The sequence below is a fragment of the Toxorhynchites rutilus genome, chromosome 3 (genome assembly GCF_029784135.1).
Source record: "Toxorhynchites rutilus septentrionalis strain SRP chromosome 3, ASM2978413v1, whole genome shotgun sequence".
NCBI classification, from domain to species: Eukaryota; Metazoa; Arthropoda; class Insecta; order Diptera; family Culicidae; genus Toxorhynchites; species Toxorhynchites rutilus.
The window spans coordinates 97,315,967-97,335,821 of NC_073746.1; the positions used below are offsets into that span (position 1 = coordinate 97,315,967).

Sequence of the window (19,855 nt, forward strand, 5' to 3'; positions counted from 1 at the left end):
CTGTCTATCTTAATTTGGCTGCAATATCGATATAATTAATTCTTGGTGAAAATTCAAGCAAAATCTTCAAAAATCACGATTTTTACCCCACTGTATATGAATTAGTCACTCAAATTACACCTTAACGTTGAAAGGTTACATTTCTTCTTGAAATAAGTCATATTTGAAACATAAAAAAAAAATTTTTCAAACTGTATATAATCGAGTCCGACCTGTATGTGGTCGAATTGTCACTAACACTCAAAATATGGCGATTGTTGGCTGTTAGCATTCAAACTACTTCGCACATGTATTTAAAATATATTCTCCCCTGTAGTCATCACCTGTCAGTCCAAATAAATACAAAAACCATCGCGGTTCGAATTAAAACCACTGTTACTAAGGGTTTTTTTCTACCATGAATCTACGGCTAAACAGATAACAAAATCGTTCTGAACCGACTTACAGCCATAAATTATTTCTATCGGCATCTTAGAACAACCTAACCCCAACAAAAAGCAGGTATTTCCGCCATTCTAAAATAATTTTATATTCTATGCCGCCCTCCGTGCTGAACTCCACATCCCGCTTAACACAAAACATACACACTCCAATCGTAACGACGATTAAACATACATCGCTTCGGATCTTTAGGTTGCTGGGACTTGCTGTATGTAATTGGTTTCCCAACAAGCTTTAGATCTACCGGAGAAGCTGTTGGTACTGTTGGAACAAAACCTCAACTTGTGAGGCGACTGCTGCTCCAATCTCTTCCTGGTGTAGAATTCAGGCAAACTAGTTACTTGTAACGGATACCGCCTACGTGCGGTACGACATGTGCGTGGAGGCGCACCCTTAATCAAAGGGCTACGGTTGATGTATACGAAGGTAACTATTATTGTTGGGCGAGAAAAAGTTCGATCGTTTGCTTACCAGTAATAACTACATCTCGATTGTACATATTGTATGTTCGTGCTACTTTCGCATAAGTTGTCATTGACACTGCCTAATACTATATAATAGGAGTATCCCAGTACGACCACTGAGATATCGCTTACTGATTGAAAAAAACCTTTTTGCCCTTGATCACCATATGTCACCATTAACATGAATGATTTTTTTTAAGAGCCAAGTATTACTTTGGCATTTTTTTATCAATTTTAGAATAGTTTTAGAATAAGGTGATTGAGACAATATTGATAACCACACACGAAGATCGACAGGTTTAAGGATAACATTGAGAAACATGTTTGTAGCGTTTCAAAACGTTTATGCATTCCTCGTTTATAACACTCAAGGTAAAAGAGTCTTATTGTACAAGTAAATGCTGAAGACGCTAAAAAATACTTAAAACTCTTCACAATTGAGAGGGTCGACTTAGGAGCACCTTCATCCATATACTAACAATATGGCTACTACAAAACACCAAAATATCCATTGTTGCGGTCATATTATTTATTCATCACTGTATAACAACATGTTGTTCTATGTTATATAAATCTTCTTCTACGTTGATTAAAAGTTTCAACTATTCGGATCCAAATTTTTAAACAGACTCTGAAACGGAAGCAAATGAGGAGGAAATTCACTCATATCACAGTTATTTAGCCATGAGAATGCCGGTAGCGGTAAAAAATATTTTTAATGGGACCCTGTCGTTGACATCAGCATAGTAACAGCATCCGATGCACGACGTGTATGGGCAGGAGCTAGAGCTCTGAGCCAAGAAGACAATATTTTTAGCTGTATGTATATTATAAGCTTTATGAAAACACGATATGCTAAAGGCAAAAAAAAATGTCGTCGACTCAGAGCGCTAGCATGAGCGAACTGACCCAGCTGAACCCAATCATTGCGCCGTAACAGCCAGCGCGACGCTTGCACAAGTCTATACATTTGGGGTTCACCTATGTTGATTCATCGAACGATCAGCAATGTGTTTTTTTTATATTTACCATCGCTGCTGTTGTTGACCGGGCGTCGTGCGGTCGAACCAGAGCACATACATCCTGAAAGCGGACTTGTTTACGAAGCCCATGCGATGATGAATCAACGCTTTGTTATCGAGGGGTTGCGTTGTTGGTGGAGCATAATCGAGACGATCAGAAGTATAGTAGTTAGGCAAAAACAAATTTGTAGAATAAAAAAAGTGCCGCCAATCTACCTAGGTTTTATACAAGCGGAATCTAATAATGTGATATTGTCGAGAAAACAATTGCGGTTTTTATGTTAGTTTACATATCCATTGGTACATAAAAATGGTGTTTTAAAACAAAGATTTTTGAAACCAAATGTCATAAAATTGCATGTAATGTCGAGATATGCTGTCTTCACGAAAAAAAAATTTTTTTGTCAAAAATCGCCACTTTGGGACTTGGTCGTTTTTTTCGGAATACGGGACGAAACGTATGGTTTAGGGTGCCAATGAGAATGGTCATCTCGATTTTTCATATGGAACTTCGTGCGAAATCTTGATTTACACGATAAAATGTCAAATCAAAATATTAGCTCAATCGAACTTCATTTACTAGTGTCGTTAAAATATGAGTTTTTTTGAAAACCGAAAAATCATCAGACATGGTGAAGATTTTGCGCATTTGCCAGCAAATTGTTCCTTTCGCCCACTTGTCCAATCGAAGTACAATCACTTTCTTTAACAATTTACGCCTACAGAATAACATTGCAATCGGCCTATACGAATTATGATCGCAAGCCAACTTATTGGTTTCTCGTATGGCTACCACTTTTAGCTGTCTTCAGTAATGCGGGACAATATTCAGCTCCTGAAATTTGTTGAAAAAGTTCAGCAAACGCTGTTTCGCCAAGTCGGGAAGATCCTTTAACAAGTTAAATTCCATTCGGTCCGGAGCTGAATTGTTACATGAGCGGAGGGCAATTGAGAATTGTACCATCGAAGAATCGGAGCAAACCTTTCTTGTAAACTTGAAAATCCAACGGTCAAAATATTTTTGGCTTTCATGTGTATGGTTCCAGCCTCGTGTTCTCCTAGCCGCATTCCAAAGAGTGCTCATCAGACGGCGCCAGTGGTTGTGTGGTTAGCGTAACAGCCTCACAATCCGATCGGCCTGGGTTCAATCCTAGCTGGCGTCGTTGGGATTTTCTGAGGCGAAAAATCTCTGGTTACGTCTTCCTTCGGAGGGGAAGTAAAAGAAGTTGGCCCGGCTCATGAGTTGTTGAGTCTGATAGGTAGGAACAGGTGAAGTCGCCTCCCTGATGTCGGTGATTGGCACTAAAGTGGCGGAAATAGGGCGACGAAAAATAAGCGAAGATAAAAAAAATAAATAAAAAAGAGTGCTCATAGCGGTCTCTCTTGACAAACCAATGACGAACTTCCGCCATTATCCACGCTTGTTTGCTTTATTCCAACCTTTTGGAGTGACTTCTAGAGCTAAGTACGTCCGAGACCATACCACTAATCAAGTTTTCCTGATTTTTTTTGAAAGCGAATGATTTTTCAAGGTATACCTTTGAGCACTACCTGTTCCATCACAGTAATGGAGAACGACGTCGGTGGTGGCAGGTACGCGTTTCATTTGAGTTTGAAGTACGCTTACGTAAATCAAACCTGATAAAAAGTTATACTTTTCGAGGAAAGGAAGTTCTTGTTCATGTCTGGTCACCATAGATATGATTTGTGAAACACCCCTCTCCCCTCCCCCCAAAAACCTCATATGCCAAAATTGGATCTTTTGCTTGAATAGTTTTCGTGTTATGCAGAAATTTGTGTTTCATTTGCATTGCAAACAAAATCTTAGGTAGCCGGGATCCTGATCTTCTGCTTCATCTATACCTGTTCCTCAGAAACGCCGATGTCAACGTTTAGTGATGTTTCCTCCGTTGTATCCCTGTATCATATCCCTCCTATCCGATCGATAAACTTTTACTTAGTCGCGGCAATACATACACATACACTTTACAGATACACGGGCCGAAGGTTGTGCAGCCCACTGATAATTCACCAAGAGATTGTACAGATTGTACCGCTCATGGCAACTCTACACGAGCTGCTGATTCTGCCGGCTAGTGACCATTCTATCCTGGATTCCTCGAGTCGAGAAAGGCGTACCGCAGACTAGGAGGGGTGTTGCTGATTAATGGTCAGCTGCATCCCAATAGGAAGTACCCCGTGTCGGGCACACGTACAGAGCATTGCAGACGGCAACATCCCAATTATAAGAACACTTGTAATACTAATCTCGGGCCAACCGCTAGTAATCGGTTACATTTTACTAACATAGCTTTAAGGCAAACATTGTCGAAATATTGAACTCCCGACCCCCGTCAGACGCCATATGAGCCTTAATAAAAATATATATTTTGGATAAAAAAATTATTTAAAAAATTAAAATTATTTTTTTTTCAAAAACATGTCTTTTTGAAAATTATGGGAAAAAAATTACATGATCTGGGCTATTCGTATAATTTTCATTTACTAATAATTCACATCGGAAGAAGGGCACTGCTACAAGGAAAGAATTTCACTAGCAAAAACTATTTCATGTTTTCTTTGAAAAAATACTACCAATGTTTAACTCGTAACGTTTCACGTTTAAATTATCGCGATTGACTTGTTCTGCTAATTTCTCTTCATCGGGGAGCATGTGGAGATCCAACTTCCCTTGTTGGGTGTGAACCACTGAGTCCATTATTTTAAACTATTGCGGTCAATGTCTTAGAATATCAACAAATATTCACGAGTAACGAATATGATTTTATTTCAGTGTAAATAACTTTTTTCGGCTTTTTTTGCGTGTTTCAACGCTGCGCTCATTATATTGATGACGATAAAAAACGAGTTCATTTTGTTCATATCGCTGAAGCATGAACAAATTTGCTATGATGAATGAATGCGGCATTGAGTGGGACTCATAACCTCGCTGTTATTTATAGTTTGAATATCAAAAGCAAAAAATTGATATTCATCACATTCGAAACGATATTCGTTCTGGCATTGATTTTGAGTCAAAATTCAAAAATAAAAATATTAGTCAGGCTGGACCATTTAGAGAACGAAAACACCAGAGTACGATGAAATGAACTTAGCAGTAAATCGCGCAATTTTGTTTGGCGAGACGGTAACAACGGCATAAAAAAACCCACCGAACACAGCTGCCTCAGGTTAAAAGTAAACAACAGCTGATATTCATTTGGCTAAAATGAATTTAATTCTGACATCTTCAATAATCAAGATGAAAATGACACTGGGTGGAAAAATGAACTCCACAACATATTGAAGTACAAAAGTTCATTTGCTCATATTCACTGGTTGCCTGGATCTGTCATTTTGATTTTCGTTTGGAATATACAGATTTTCGATGCAACCTAGCCCGAAAATCTATGCATTTGAGCTTAGCGAAGATGATTTTTTTCAATACTGATTGTGGTATACCCCTTTTTTATATTATACTTCAAGCTTATCTACTACTTATTGATGAGGGGGTATACTGAAAGCTATAGCGAGATAGGTGCCAATCAGTAATAATCTGTTTGATAAAATTTATAATCCTGATCGGCGACGCATACCAAATTTCCTTTGGTTTGTTAGAGCTCCGCAGTCACAGGGCAAATGTTCCGAGATTTCGCTTTCGGCATTACAAAAGCGACAAATATCATATTGTGTCCTATGTTTTTAATATGGTATATACTCGGACAGTGTCCTGTTACAAGACCAGTGAATGTGCTGAAGTCTTTCTTATTAAGGCTCAGCAGCTGTTGAGTAATTTTAATACTCGGCGTAATAAATTTTTTCGCTTGTTTAAGTTTTGCAGCCATCCAATTGACTGTCACTTCCCGGTATTTCTTCGGCTCACTTTTCAACACACAGTCAGAGAGTCCACAGAATGGTTCTGGACCAGTGAATGGTGAGTTTGAACCGTTCCGGGCAAGTTCATCTGCTCGCTCGTTGTCCCGTACACCGCAATGGCTAGGAATCCAGTACAATTGTACCGAACTTATCTGATTTAATTGCCGTAAGCGGGAAATGCATCTCCAGACAATTTTTGAAGAGCACTTAAAGCTCTAAATGCTTTTATTTAGAGCTTTAAGTGCGCATTGACTGTCTGATTTTTTTTATTCTTTATTTTTGAGACTTTCAGCCTCCTTGGCTGGTTTGTCTCAGTTTGACTGTCTTAGAATATGCAGATGCTAGCAATGTCTATATTTCCTTTTGAGGCAGACATTTAAACATTCTATTATTGCAGCTATTTCTGCCTGAAAAACTGTTGGCCAGTTTCCCTAGCCACAGACATTTTTGTTCTGGAACCATACACTCCGGCACCTGTTCTGATTCCCATTTTCGACTCATCAGTGTAGAACATGATTGAACTATTACGAACGTTGGGACCACCTGAATCCCATACTGAACGAGAATGTTCGATCACTCTGTATGGAGTGTCATAATTAGCCTTAGGTTCCATCCAATCACTGTTCATCCCTGAGGCTGGTCCAATGGGTAAGAGATTAAGGATGCTGAAGTATTTTTTCCATATTTTAAGCTTTAGAGCGCTTTTTTTAGCTGAACATATTGGTTCGAAAATATCAGATGAAGGATAGCCTCCAATGTCTTTGAAGGAGTGCTTCGCATTGCTCCAGTAATTGCAACGCATGCTTTTTGCAGCTACAATCTCCTTAGTCTTTGGCCACCATACAAGTGAGGCATAGGTTATCCTAGGCCGTACAATTGCAGTGTAGACCCACATAACCATTTTTGGTTAAATGGCCCATGTTCTTCCTATCATTTTAAAGCATGCCCATAGGACTGAGTTGGCCTTGCTGATTATTGAATCTAAGAATTTAAGATCTAACTTTGCCGAATACACTATATCGCTATCTTGACGTTGGGCTTAGTTGATTTTTTTTCAAAAAGAAAATGCAAAGTTGTTGTTGGAAAACTTTTTTCCTGTAAAAGTGTCCATCTTACAATGTATGGCTGACTTGTTGGAAATTTTGAGGGCTATTCATATTTTTTTTTTGAGAATTTAGTTTCAAGTTTCATGGAAAATTAATTCCAATTTTTATTTCTTTTTCAGTGTGATTTTTCAAAATAAATTTTTCGCTATTTTCTTTAATGAAAATTACAACAATTTTCTACATTTTATCCTTTCACCAGAATTTTGCAGGTATTATAATTAGTATTGTAAATAATAAGAAAAATACTTTTGCCTTTCACAAAAGCTAGTCTAAATCATTTTGAAAGATTTGATGTATGCAAAGTTGCTTGAATGACCAGTGTCTTTATACACACAATGTTACACTGTTATCTAAGACGGTGTTGCCGACTCCTGAGACGAGTTGACATGAAATTCGTTATATACAAAATCAGGAGCACATCAGAAGCGTATCTTGCCATTTCTAAAAAAACATTAAAGTTCAACCAAAGTTTCGGACTGGATTTTGTGCCAAAATAGATGAACTAAACACATTCGTTAGAGATACGTCATGAAGACAGCACTTCGACAGCATTTTATCATTATTGATAACAAGTTGAGCTTGAAAAATGTCTGAATGAACTCAGCGAAAAAGGAAAGAAAATGATTGTACAAAAGTTGTTCAAATTTCCCGAAAATCTTGTCCAGTGGTACACATAAATATGGTCGCTAAGTGACATCTCAAGATGTCGAAAACCAGTGTTATTTATTGGAATTGGAAATTTATCATTCAAAACCAACAAAGAATACATTCACATTAACGAGTTGTTCACAAGGTTGCTAATTGTCTGACGAATCATATGCAGTTTTTAGTATCGATATTGATGAAAATGAATATATTTTTTCCACTCTCTTCCAAATCATGAAATCACAAACGAATCAACAGCAGCTACATCTATCGCTGAGCATTCGCACCGTCCCCGTCGTCTACCGAAGACACCACCTTATCGCTGATAAGCGGGAGAGCAAAAATCACAGCGCCTGTAATCTACGTCACCACCAATACTGCCAACGCAAAACACTTCCGCGAGTTCTACTAACGGGTTGCGCGTGGTGGAAGCAGGTGGTTTTCCAAGTTCTCTCGCGTTCACTCGTAATCCGCGGGTAGCCAGTCAACCAGCTGAGCGGGAGCGAGGGAGAAAGTTCGAAGCGAGTGATCACAATACTACTGTCACGTACCGGACAGAACACAACCAATACACACTGCTGCATCATGATGGACCTGTTTGTACGCAAGGCTTGCGTCTTCAGCACGAGACGATTCAAGGCATTGCTACTCATACCAAGGTAATAAGAATATACACATTTTACTATTGGTGCCATTCCAATCATGCGCTCGATCGAATCGCCTCCTCCGGGCTAATCTAGATCATCATCATCACATCAAGCAACTGGCCTAAAGTGTATGTGCTTTGTTTCGTCTGGTGTCGAAAAACTCGTGTGTCTCGTGTCACCGTTTTGTGTATGTTGTGCATTTCGCTGAGAAACGTCCAATACAAGGTGTGAATCTTTGATTGTATATCCATGTTGCGTATTTTAACATTCACTCGAATCGTTCCCATCCGTGGCGCTGGTGTTTTTAGTGTTCTCATTGAAGTGATGCTGTAACAGGCAGCAAACTGATCCCGATTTTATTCACTGGGTATAATCCCCCTTCCTCAGTGATGGATGTGTTCAAAATGATAATCTCCAAGTGCAGAGTGATTCTCAGAACCCGAATCGCTCCCTTCCGGAGCAAGCAATCGCACCACGAAAGGTACTTCCTCAATTTGGAATGGGAAATGGGCAGCAAGCGCCAATGACCCTCGAGGTCACCCTCATACACCGCGGCGTTAAATCAACTGTTACTTATCACAACATTTAGCGTTCACACGCTGCGGAAGGTATTTCCAAGTGCAAGCCGTATAAACTATGACATCATATAGTGATAGACGAACGCGAATCATATGAGGTGTGGAAAGAACAAGAATCAACCTTCACATTGTGAGGCGATTGTGTACTTTCTTTTCGTGGGGGTGGTAGTGTGTGAAATGAGAGGATTCTAATTCAGTGTTGCCGGACACATTGGTCTGCGAGAAGTTCGCTATAGATTCTGTACAGAATCAACTCTGACCACCCTGTTTGTCAATGTTAACACAGTCGCTGCGGAACTATGCTCACAAGAAGGAGTTGAATGCTCACGACTATGTATTTAGGTTTCCGTTCGGCAATGCTATCGATACTTTCGCTTCGCTTCATTCATCGTGCGAATTGTGATTGTTGCGACGCATTCAAGGTCGTTCTCAGAGTTGCAAACGTAACAAACAAAGTGAAGTGTCCGCTAAGTTTCGGGGTTGTGTTTTCGTCTTGCAGTGTGTAAAAAAAAGTTTCAATTAACAGCATTGGGCATTCTGGTCTCAAATGTAAACAAACAGAAGCGTGAAAAAATGACTTCGACAGGCAATTAGCGTGGGTTTTTTCAATTTTTTGCAGTGCTTCACCGGATGAGTAAAACAGTATTATTTTGCGACTAAATAAAATGTGCAAAAATTATTTCGCCTTACGTCATTACGAATTGCCTTCGTGCTTGATCAATAATATGTTGAGGTTGAAAAAAGAATAAACAGTGACATGTAACTGTATATGCAACATGTTTTTAAAAATTTTCTGGATGATAGTAACAAATACAGAAATTCGATGATTTCAAGGAGAAAAAAGATTCTCATTCTTGCGACTTTTTGCATGACGAAATCATGTGTTACAGTATTAGATAAACATTTGCGACAATCATAAGTTATGCATTCAATGATCTTGAAAAGTCAATCGAAAAAAGTAAAATAAAAATAAATACAAATATTTAGAAACAATGTTAATCATGTTTCTTAGAATATAGAATTTTTTATTCGTGTATAGCCATTCCATGCGAAACCGATACAATAGTTCGCAGATTTCCGCAAAAATTGGTAGTTATGTTCCTTACCGCAAAATATTAGACCCGTATTTTTTATTTTCATTAGGGTGCCCATTTGTATTTCAGAGTGGTCCCAAAAATATTTTTTTTCACTTTTTTTTCTCCAAAAACTACTTTTTTGGACCAATAATAAGATAATTGACATATCAAATTAAACCCAATGAGCTAATCCTTTTCGAAAAAATATTGCATTCGCAACAAAATGGATTTGGTTTCGTAATTATTGATAGCATTGGTTTTTTAATTGTTTACATGGCTTAAGACTAGAGGGCGCTATATTGTTTTATATTTTTTTCTTGGAAGCTGAGGTTGTTTACATAACATATCCAAAAATCCGAGATGTGATTTCTTCGTTCAATAGCTATGATTTTTCAAAGTTAACCGATGGTCCGAAAAATATTTTTTTTGCTTTTTGACGTAGGACTACGTCTAACCGGAAGATATAGGGGGTGAAATGGAAATCTAGGCACTGAACAAGTAGGAAAAAATGCAAGATTTGGAACGCTTATAACTCGAGCATTTCTCAATAGATCGCAAAGGTTTTTGCATCAATTGATAGGAAATATATCTACGCATCTATCATAACGAATAACATTTCATTTTTCTTGAGATGAATAATTGAATAATTGTGAAATATCAAGCATTGTCCAAATGCACTATGTGCCCATTTTTGATTGGTCCATTTTGTGCTCCTCAAATCGTACCGACCAAAACGGGAAACCAGAGCATGCGGCGAAGTAGAATGGAACACGATTGGAAAGGAAAAAGAAAAAAAAATGAACGAAACATTGGTCGCAGTCTCACACATGCGTAATTCTCGAGCCAGCCAGTCAGCTTAAAAATCCCCGCTCCGCTGCCGTAACGATCATTCTTTGTGTGGACACCGACTGGACAACATCGTTGCTGGACGAGCTGGACGGCGAGGGATCGAGTGCCTTTCTCAAGGCAAGAGGGCGGAGGTGGTAGCGCTGGAGTAAAGTAGAGTAGAGTTTTCAAAGGGCCTTTCTCAAGGCTAGAGACGAAGGAACTGCAAAAGTTTAAAGTCTCTATAATACAATACCTTCCTTCCTTCCGTAACGATCATTCTCATCCAAACCGTACACCACATCGGTTCGCATCACAACACATCAACAAACCAACCCAAGCAGCCATGTCTGGACATGGTAAAGGAGGAAAAGTGAAGGGAAAGGCAAAATCCCGTTCGAACCTTGATCTGGAGTTCCCGCTCGTGTTGATCTGGAGTTCCCCGCAAGGGTAGCTAGGCCGAGCGCGTTAGTACCAGTGCACCAGTCCACCTAGCCGGCGTTATATAGTTTCGGCCGCCGAAGTGATTGAGTTAGCTGGCAAAGCTGCTCGCGACGATAAGAAAACCCGCATTCGGAACAGAACACATTCGGTTCGGTGGACATCAAGACAACAGGCAGTTGCAGCGAGTGGCGAGCGGCAAACGCAATCGCAAAACGGCAGCAGGTAGCAGAAGAAAAAAGTTTGTTCTTTTTACAATCTGCTTTGGTGGCAAATCCAGAACAAGGCGGCATCGAGGGCGTTCGAAATGGTTTTTTTTTTCAAAACCACGAGTACAAAGTTTTCTAAATTGGAACCATTCCATAAACCAAAGCGCTTTTCAGGACCATTGAACATTCCAAAAAAAGAGTTTAGGAAATACAGTTCAATGCTTTCTAAAACAATATCCAAAATAGTAATAAAACACAAATTGATTTTTTCATTATTTGTTTGCCAGGATCTGATGAATATGTGAATTTGGCAGTTGTTCTGAGCTTATTGATAGTTGGGGACTTTCCTGATTATTCAATTTTCACCAATTCTTAAATTTTTTCCAGATTTAAAGTACAGTAAATTACAATTAGTTCGACATTTAGCTAATTGGACGGACATGTAATGCGACTTATTTAGTTGGACATTTTTGTAAACATAAAGATCCAAATTATGACCCCACATTGAAAGTCGACACTGTACCACTGTCATCGCAAATGTTCAATTACAGGTTAAAATCGCCTCCAATGCGACACTGAGTGGTGCTTCGGCACGTCGCATTGAATGTAATTTACTGTACAACATGTCACAAAGCTGGATGGGAAGAAATTTTCCAACTGTGAAAGCTGTGGCGAGTGGCAACAAATCGCTAAACAGGAAGGTTTAGCCGAACAAGATGGAGATATCGAGTGATAACAAAACAATAAACTCTTTAGATTGAAGATAATTTTGTGATCCTGAAAAGGACCCTTTTTAGCATGTGAATGTGAATCTAACGAGCGAACAAATCGTAATGAATGTATTTTTTTTGCCATCGCTCCCTTTTAACGCTCATTCGTTCGTCTCGTTGGACCCGCCCCTCTGGCTGAGTCTGCCGATTTGTCTCTATCCTGTGAGTGTGTACCGCTAGAGTATAAAACACACGGACCCCAAAAAAATATCTTAATTTCTTTCAAATCGTAAACCCGTGTGGTTGTACGGCATCCGCATCGTGGACGTAACAAAGGAGGACAAGTTGAGGGAAACGCAAAGTCCCACTCGAACCGTGCAGGTGTGCAGTTCCTCGTAGGTGTAACCGCCAATTTCTCAGCAAGGGTTACGGCCGAGCGCGTTAGTACCAGTGCACCAGTCCACCTAACCGGCGTTATATAGTTTCGGCCGCCGAAGTGATCGAGTTGGCTGGTAATGCTGCTCGCGACGATAGGAAAACCCGCATTCAGAACAGAACACATCCAGACAACAGGCAGTTGCAGCGAGTGGCGAGCGGCAAACGCAATCGCAAAACGGCAGCAGTGAGCAGAAGAAAAAAGTTTGTTCTTTTCACAATCTGCTTTGGTGGCAAATCCAGAACAAGGCGGCATCGAGGGCGTTCGAAATGTTTTTTTTTCAAAACTACGAGTAGTAAGTTTTCTAAATTGGAACCATTCCATAAAACAAGGCGCTTTTCAGGGCCATTAAACCTTCCAAAAAAGAGTTTAGGAAATACAGTTCAATGCTTTCTAAAACAATATTCAAAATAATAATAAAACACAAATTGATTTTTTCATAATTTGTTTGCCAGGATATGTTGAGTATGTGAATTTGGCAGTTGTTCTGAGCTTATTGATTTTCTCCCAATTCTTAAATTGCTTCTAGATTGAAAGTACAGTAATTTACACTTATCTCGACATTTAGCTAATTGGGCGGACCTGTAATGCGACATATTTAGTTGGACATTTTTGTAAACATAGAGTTTGGGGTCCAATACACTATAAGTGACATAATATGATATAAATATGATATGATATAAATATGACATATGATATAAACTGATTTTTTTTGTTCATGCTTGTTCTTGAACTTATTGGTGGTTGGGTTCTTTTAAATTGATCATTCATTTTTCACAAACCCATGTATGGTTTCCGAATTAAAAGTGGCTTCAAATTACAACACATTGTATGCAGGATGGCATTAACGAATTTTCTCGGTAGCAAGAACTGCTTTCTTTGGTTGATAACTGATGTTGAAAATTGACTGACGTTACATATGCATTGCATAGAGAAATAACTAAGGAGCAACACGATGAGCTATGTATTTCCTGCTGCTCTGTTCTTATTTTAAAGGAATTTAATCCGAAGGTCATCCGTCCCTGTATTTACTGTTGGTTTTTCTGAACGCGTATAGCTCGTTTATTTCTCGACAGATCGTAGAGTTCGTCTCCAAAACCTCAGTTCTTTTTCATTTTTATTTACTTTGTTTGCGGAGACTACAAATCTTACAATTCATTCGTCTCTGAAACCACAGCTTAAGGTACGGTAATGTGCTCAATAGTGAAATATATGATAGTGAACGAGCTGATGACCACCTATGCATTCCCTATCACAGCCATCATTTTTATTGTACGATATGTGTATACGCCGAAAGATGCCCGACGTTGAACATTTAATAAGTACAAAGCCTTCAGAAAAAAATCAAGAATCAAGTTTGTAAAAAAAAAACGCAAAAACACAACACCAAAGGTTCTTTTCAGAAACCCCAACATGTTCATAAAGAGTAAACAGTAAACTAATCCATTTTTCAGGTAGATAGGTAGGTCTTCACGTAGGAGAAGAAAATAAAACAATATATTTAAAATATATATTTAGCAAAAGCTGTACCCTTTGTATAGTCCTACGTCACTCCGGTTATGTCACCGACATTACCCACCCGTCTTTTTTTCCAAACACTACTTTCTCAAAACTTCATAATTTTTGAATTACTGGACCGATTCACAAAGTCGACATATGAAAATAAAGCCAATGATTCTTCTTTAAAGCAATATGCTAAGAAATTGGATTCTAGTCAAATATTGAACGAAGACTTCGTATTCAGCATCCCGAGATTATGGAAAAAATCATATGTTTTCGCATTTTACGACATTTTTTTGCTTGGCTAGCCTTTGTATGGAGTCGCCCCACTGTGCATCGGTTGTCTTTAATGAATCATGACATAAAATAATAAAAATCACATCTCTGATTTTTGAATATGTTCCGTAAATGATGTAAATCCTATATCTACGCGTTCATTCTATGTGCAAAAAAAAATGTATTTAATTTGTAATGAAAAAATCGACAATTACTTTTTGGTCAAACCAATACATGATAGTATTGAGACGTTGACTTGACAGTGGCAGCCTTAGTTTAATTATAGTTGAGCGACCTTGTCAGAGAACATCATCAATCGAATATCTTGGCGTTATTCTAGACGTAACGATGCTTTTCAACAAGAACAAAAAAAAATAGAATGCAGCTTAAAAATACTGAGTGATTTGTAGAAAAAATCGTTTCTTGACTTTTGAAAGCAAAATAACGATCTATAAAGCGCATGTCAGTCAGCGTATCAAATACTACATGGGCTGAAAAGTACCGGGATATTTCAACAGATGGCGCCACTAAAAACGAACAAGATTCATTTCGAAAGGTTCAGTTGTCACTAGTTTATGTGTGAAGTTTCATGGTATGGACTTCATGGACTTTCGACTCGTTCTGAACGATCGTAAAGTAAAGTTACGCGCTGCGGTGTGGGATACATTTTACACGACATTTTGGACATGAAAAAGCTATCCGCGCGATGGGCGCCGCGTTTGCTGACCATCGACCAAAAACAGCGGCGCGTTGATGGTTTGGCGTTGTTGAAGCGTAATCGAGTGGACTTCTTTCTTTTTTTCTATGTTGAGGAATAAATACAGCCTTGCCCTGAAAACGATTGCTAGGTAATGCTAGGTAAGCAAGTTCTCTCAGAACCATGGACTTCTGTGTATCTAAAACTCAGTTTTGACGTAGGACTACGTCTTTCATTTCTATACCGGGGTGTAAAATCAAAGTTTCGAAAACTAAAGCGTTACGCCGGAGACCGAGATTTTGAACGTTAATAGCTCCTAAACAACTGAACGAAATAGTATGATAAACACTTCATTCGAAAGATAAAATGTCTACGCGTTATATACTTGTTACTTATTGATCCAAAAACTTGTTTCAATAGTCTTAAAATTGCTTTCAAAACAGGCTATTGAAATCACCAATTGGTATATAAGTGAGCGCCGCTCGGAAATCCACTTAGTTATAATTGAACTGTGATTGGAGCATGTTGTCGCTGTTGTGGTGAAGTTCTTCGTTTATCATGAAAGCGCGGTTGAACGGTGTCACCAAGAGCCTGTTTGTGCATCTTAGGCCACAAGGGAATCCATCAGGAGGAGAGTGATGCCACAAACGATTCCCCGGCGAGAGATCGGAGTAGCCGCCACACACACACATACACGCGCGGAACTCTTCTTTTGGATGCCATTCAGCATCGAGAAAATTCCGGAAAGATTCAATCGTTGCTGAAAAATAATCTGCCAGTTACCCTGGGAACTGAAAATACATTCATGCAAAAGAGTTCATTTTAATGTTTTCTATCCATGTAACACTGCGACCAAATATTTTTTCAATCAAGTGCTATTAACAGATGGTTATCGAGTTAGCATTAACCACTTGTGGGCTTCGAGTATCGAGGAAAATCTGGAAAGAATCTGAAAAATACTCTGCCAGTTCCCCTGGGAATTGAAAAATACATTGATGCGAAAGAGTTTATTCTAATGTTTTCTATCAATATAACACTGCAACCAAATACATTTGGTTTTGTTCAGCTTTTTTCGAGTTGTGAGGGAGCGTAAAAAAGCCAATACAACAGGAGGAGAAGAGAAGGCGACCAAGAGAGTATCAGCATCGAAAAACGGTTCCGCTTGAGGCATCGGAGCAGCCGCCACACACACACTTACACGCGCGGAATTCTTTCCATTTGGTTGCTGTTCAGCATCGAGAAGATTCCGGAAAGATGTAATCGTTACTGAAAAATAATCTGCCAGCTCCCCTTGAATTTGCGAAAGAGTTTATTTTAATGTTTTCTATCCATATAATACTGCGATCGAATACATTTGGTTTTGTGATTTCCGGTAATTTATTAGAGTTGAAATGAATCTTAAGAAGTAATTCCCGCTCTATGTGCACTGGGAAACTATGTTTACTCAACAGTTTCTCAAACGAGAAATAGGTGTTGTGAGAAAGGATGCGCGAACGCGAAAATTATGTAGACTGGTTTGATGCAACTAATAGTTTGTCTATTGGAAAAGGAATACAAATCATATCACAATACAAGCAATGTATTATGTATTATACAACTTTTGTGTGATTGCTTCTTTTGCTGAATATTGTGCCTCCAACGTAACGCTCTCGTTTTCGAAGTCCTCCAAACATTCATTTATTCATTAATTCAGAATTGATTCAGATCCAGCTAAAACAAACGATCACTAAATAAACGATAGTCCTACGTCACCCTTGCGGTTATACCACAGATATAACCCACTTCCTGTTTTTTTCATAAAGAATATCGACTGTACAAAACCTTACCTAATAAGGCAAAGACAGCAACAAGTGCGTTCCGCAGTGTCTGTATAGTGTTTTTGAAACGTGATTTGGATTTTTGACCAAGAATTAAATTAATGTTAGTATGTAAGACGATAAAGATATGACGGATACAATACTGCTTTCAGCTTTGGTGTTTTTTAAATTCGTTTTTATCCAAGTATACATCAGTAAAAAATTACAATGAATTAATTTTTTTATTGATATATATTTGAGACGATCGCCAACAGTTTGAGTATCGCGCGCAAACCGGCATAGAGAAACTTGAAATAGAGCATTCGCGAAAATAAATTGTTTTTTTTTAATAAAACCAAATCATTCCACGGGATGGAAGGTGGAAGCTGAAAAGAACCTAAACCGAAATATATTATTGTTTTTAACAGAAAATTATAACGAGATTTCTCACTGTTGGGGCAGATTCCCATGTCGGTCCCTAGGGACTGACATTAAGCTTTTCTTTAAAAAAACGGTGATCATTGGGGCTGGCAGTTACAGAATAAGGGAATAATAAAATATATGGTTTGTCTTCGGAATTTTTACGGTTTAGTCGAATTTCTGACTATGTTATTTTAGTAATAGGAGTACCGGTAAGTTTCATCGTTATTTTATTCAAAAATTAATGCTTTATTCTGCTAAAATGGTTACAAATTTAATATTCAAAGTATGTCCCATCGCTAGTCACAACTTTTTCCCATCTTTCTGGCAATTCACGGATCCCTTTGCGGAAATAATCGGCCGGTTTGTCGGCTAACCACAAATTGATCCAATTTTTGACTTCATCAAAATTGGAGAAGTGCTGGTCAACCATGCCATATTGCATCGATCGAAAAAGACAGTAATCGGACGGAGCAATGTCTGAAGAATACGGCAGGTGGGATAGGACCTCCCATTTCAGCGATTTCAAGTATGTTTTGACCGGTCTCGCGACATGCGCCCGTGCGTTGTCGTGCTGCAAAATAACTTTATCGTGTCTTTGTTCGTATTGCGGCCGTTTTTCCTTCAGTGCACGGCTCAAACGAATCAATTGTTGGCGGTAGAGGTCCCCCGCAATGGTTTCATTCGGTTTTAACTGCTTATAGTACACCATAGCTGTTCACACCAAATAGACAGCATAACTTTCTGGCCGTGAATATTCCGCGCGGCCGTCGATGTTGGCCGGGGTATCCATACGTTGCCCGACATTTAGGATTGTCGTGAAAAAACGACGTTCGACGTCTCGTGGCTTCAATTCATACTGCACCCAATGTCCTATCTTTCGGATCATTCCCATTACTTTTAAACGATCGAATATGGTTTGCTGAGCTACTCCAAGTGTATCTGCAAGTTCTTGTTGTGTTTGTGACGGATCTTGATCGAGTAAAGCCTCCTATTCTTCATCTTCAAACTTTTTTGGCGGTCCGGAACGTTCTTCGTCTTCCAAGTCAAAACTACCACTTTTGAACCGTGCAAACACGTCGGACACGTTTGCTCAGTTGGTGCATGATCACCATAAACTTCCACCAAAATGCGATGACTTTCCGCAGCTTTTTTCTTTATATTGAAGTAATGAAGTAACATTCCCCGCAAAAACACTCTCGTTGGTACGAAATTCGACATATTCGAAGTGGCAAAAACTATGTTGTTTACGCTTCAACTTTTTGACATATACTAAAAAAAGACGCGCAATGACAGTAGTTTTCCAACGAATGTTCTGAAATTCTGGTCTAATTCTGCTGATTCTGAGAATTAAAGCGGCTGAAATAATATTCTCTTTAGTTACCTCCTCTGTTTTCTAAGATATAGTTTGAGTTCTGGAACTTAATTGATACACTGTGTACACAATAAAGACATGTCATTCAGCATCTTAGTTCTCAACTAAGTACTGTTCAAACACACGATCCACATACCTCGTTAAAGCAATGTTTCTTTAGGGAGGAAAATTTTGGAACAATCATTTGGGCAAATATTGAAACACTTTGCTACATTAAGAAAATTGCGTTAGAACCATTCAAGAATTGTGAAAAATCTAAGGTACTCATTTTAAGTCTGCTAATGCTGTGATAAAGAAGATTTTTATTTACGCCGTTATTCTCTGCTCATACTTTTAGCTCATTGATCTTCTGAATCTTAAATTTTCAGAATCTGAAGTATCTCAATTGGAATAAAATAAGCCTAATCGAGCAATTGACCGGTCAACATGAATACGCATATCGAATTTATTCACATAAGATGGCTCCCGAATTGATTCTTCGATAGCGCGTCTTCGATCTGGCGATTTTTGTCATGCGTAATGGGGCAAACACGTGTAATGAAATTCAAATCCATCATCCTTTCCGAACAACTCCGTACACATCTCATCGGACTCGCTTAGCATATCGTTATAACAAATTCTTTTCGGTCGACCTCTGTTTGCGAAACCGGCCGCCATATGACGTAAATGGTTGCGCTTGAGCTCGGAAAGACAGAGGGCGCTCAGAGAGAGAGTGACGAACCAGAACAATTCGCTAAGCGTAACCCTGAACCTAGGAAGAATGGCACCCGCAGTTGTAGTTCGTAATCTTGTTAATCTTACGTCGCTGAATAAGTAAGTCAATTGCCCGCAACCTAAGAAAAAGACGTATTTTCTTCGTCTTATCTTGGATACCCAGTGACCGGCAGAAGGCAAAGTACGTCTTTTGTTCTTCGGTAGACAATAAATGGCATAGTTTTTCTATATTACACTCTCGGGGAGAAATGAAGAGTATACGGGACATTTGGTAAAGAATATTTTTCAAAAACAATTCTACTCTGGGAAGGGTTATCTTTTCTTCGTTGATCACTGTACACGTCTATTTGCTATTCCACGAGCTCTGTCTCACGGGATACGCTTCAAGAGATGTCTTGGTTGTCTTCTACACTTTCAGTCTAATACATGTGATTGATGTGGGAGGACGTAGAATAAGTCAGTTTGTTTAAAGACTTATACAATTGTTTACGTAAAAATAATGATGAAAACAAATTGTACACCGAGCGCCTTAAAGTGCGAAGAACAGCTGCCGACGGGTACGAAGAAAAAAACACATCTGCAGCGTGTAACGCTGCAAAGG

General features: G+C 38.9%; 1 protein-coding gene across 11 annotated transcripts in view; it reads left to right on the forward strand.

The window, feature by feature from the left end:
* The window catches only part of LOC129775319 (nocturnin), a 77,619-nt gene that overhangs the window by 49,588 nt on the left and 8,176 nt on the right, over positions 1-19,855 (forward strand). For 2 of the 11 annotated variants that reach the window (XM_055779931.1, XM_055779932.1), the window contains exon 2: positions 7,813-8,213. The exons of 3 other annotated variants lie outside the window; for them this stretch is intronic. In XM_055779931.1, coding sequence (XP_055635906.1) covers positions 8,140-8,213 — 74 coding nt within the window. In that variant the 5' untranslated portion in view covers positions 7,813-8,139. Of the gene's footprint in view, positions 1-7,812; positions 8,214-8,277; positions 8,427-8,518; positions 8,683-9,157; positions 9,375-15,410; position 19,855 lie in introns of those variants that run through there. 6 more of the 11 variants (XM_055779929.1, XM_055779933.1, XM_055779934.1 and 3 more) reach the window with 6 other exon arrangements.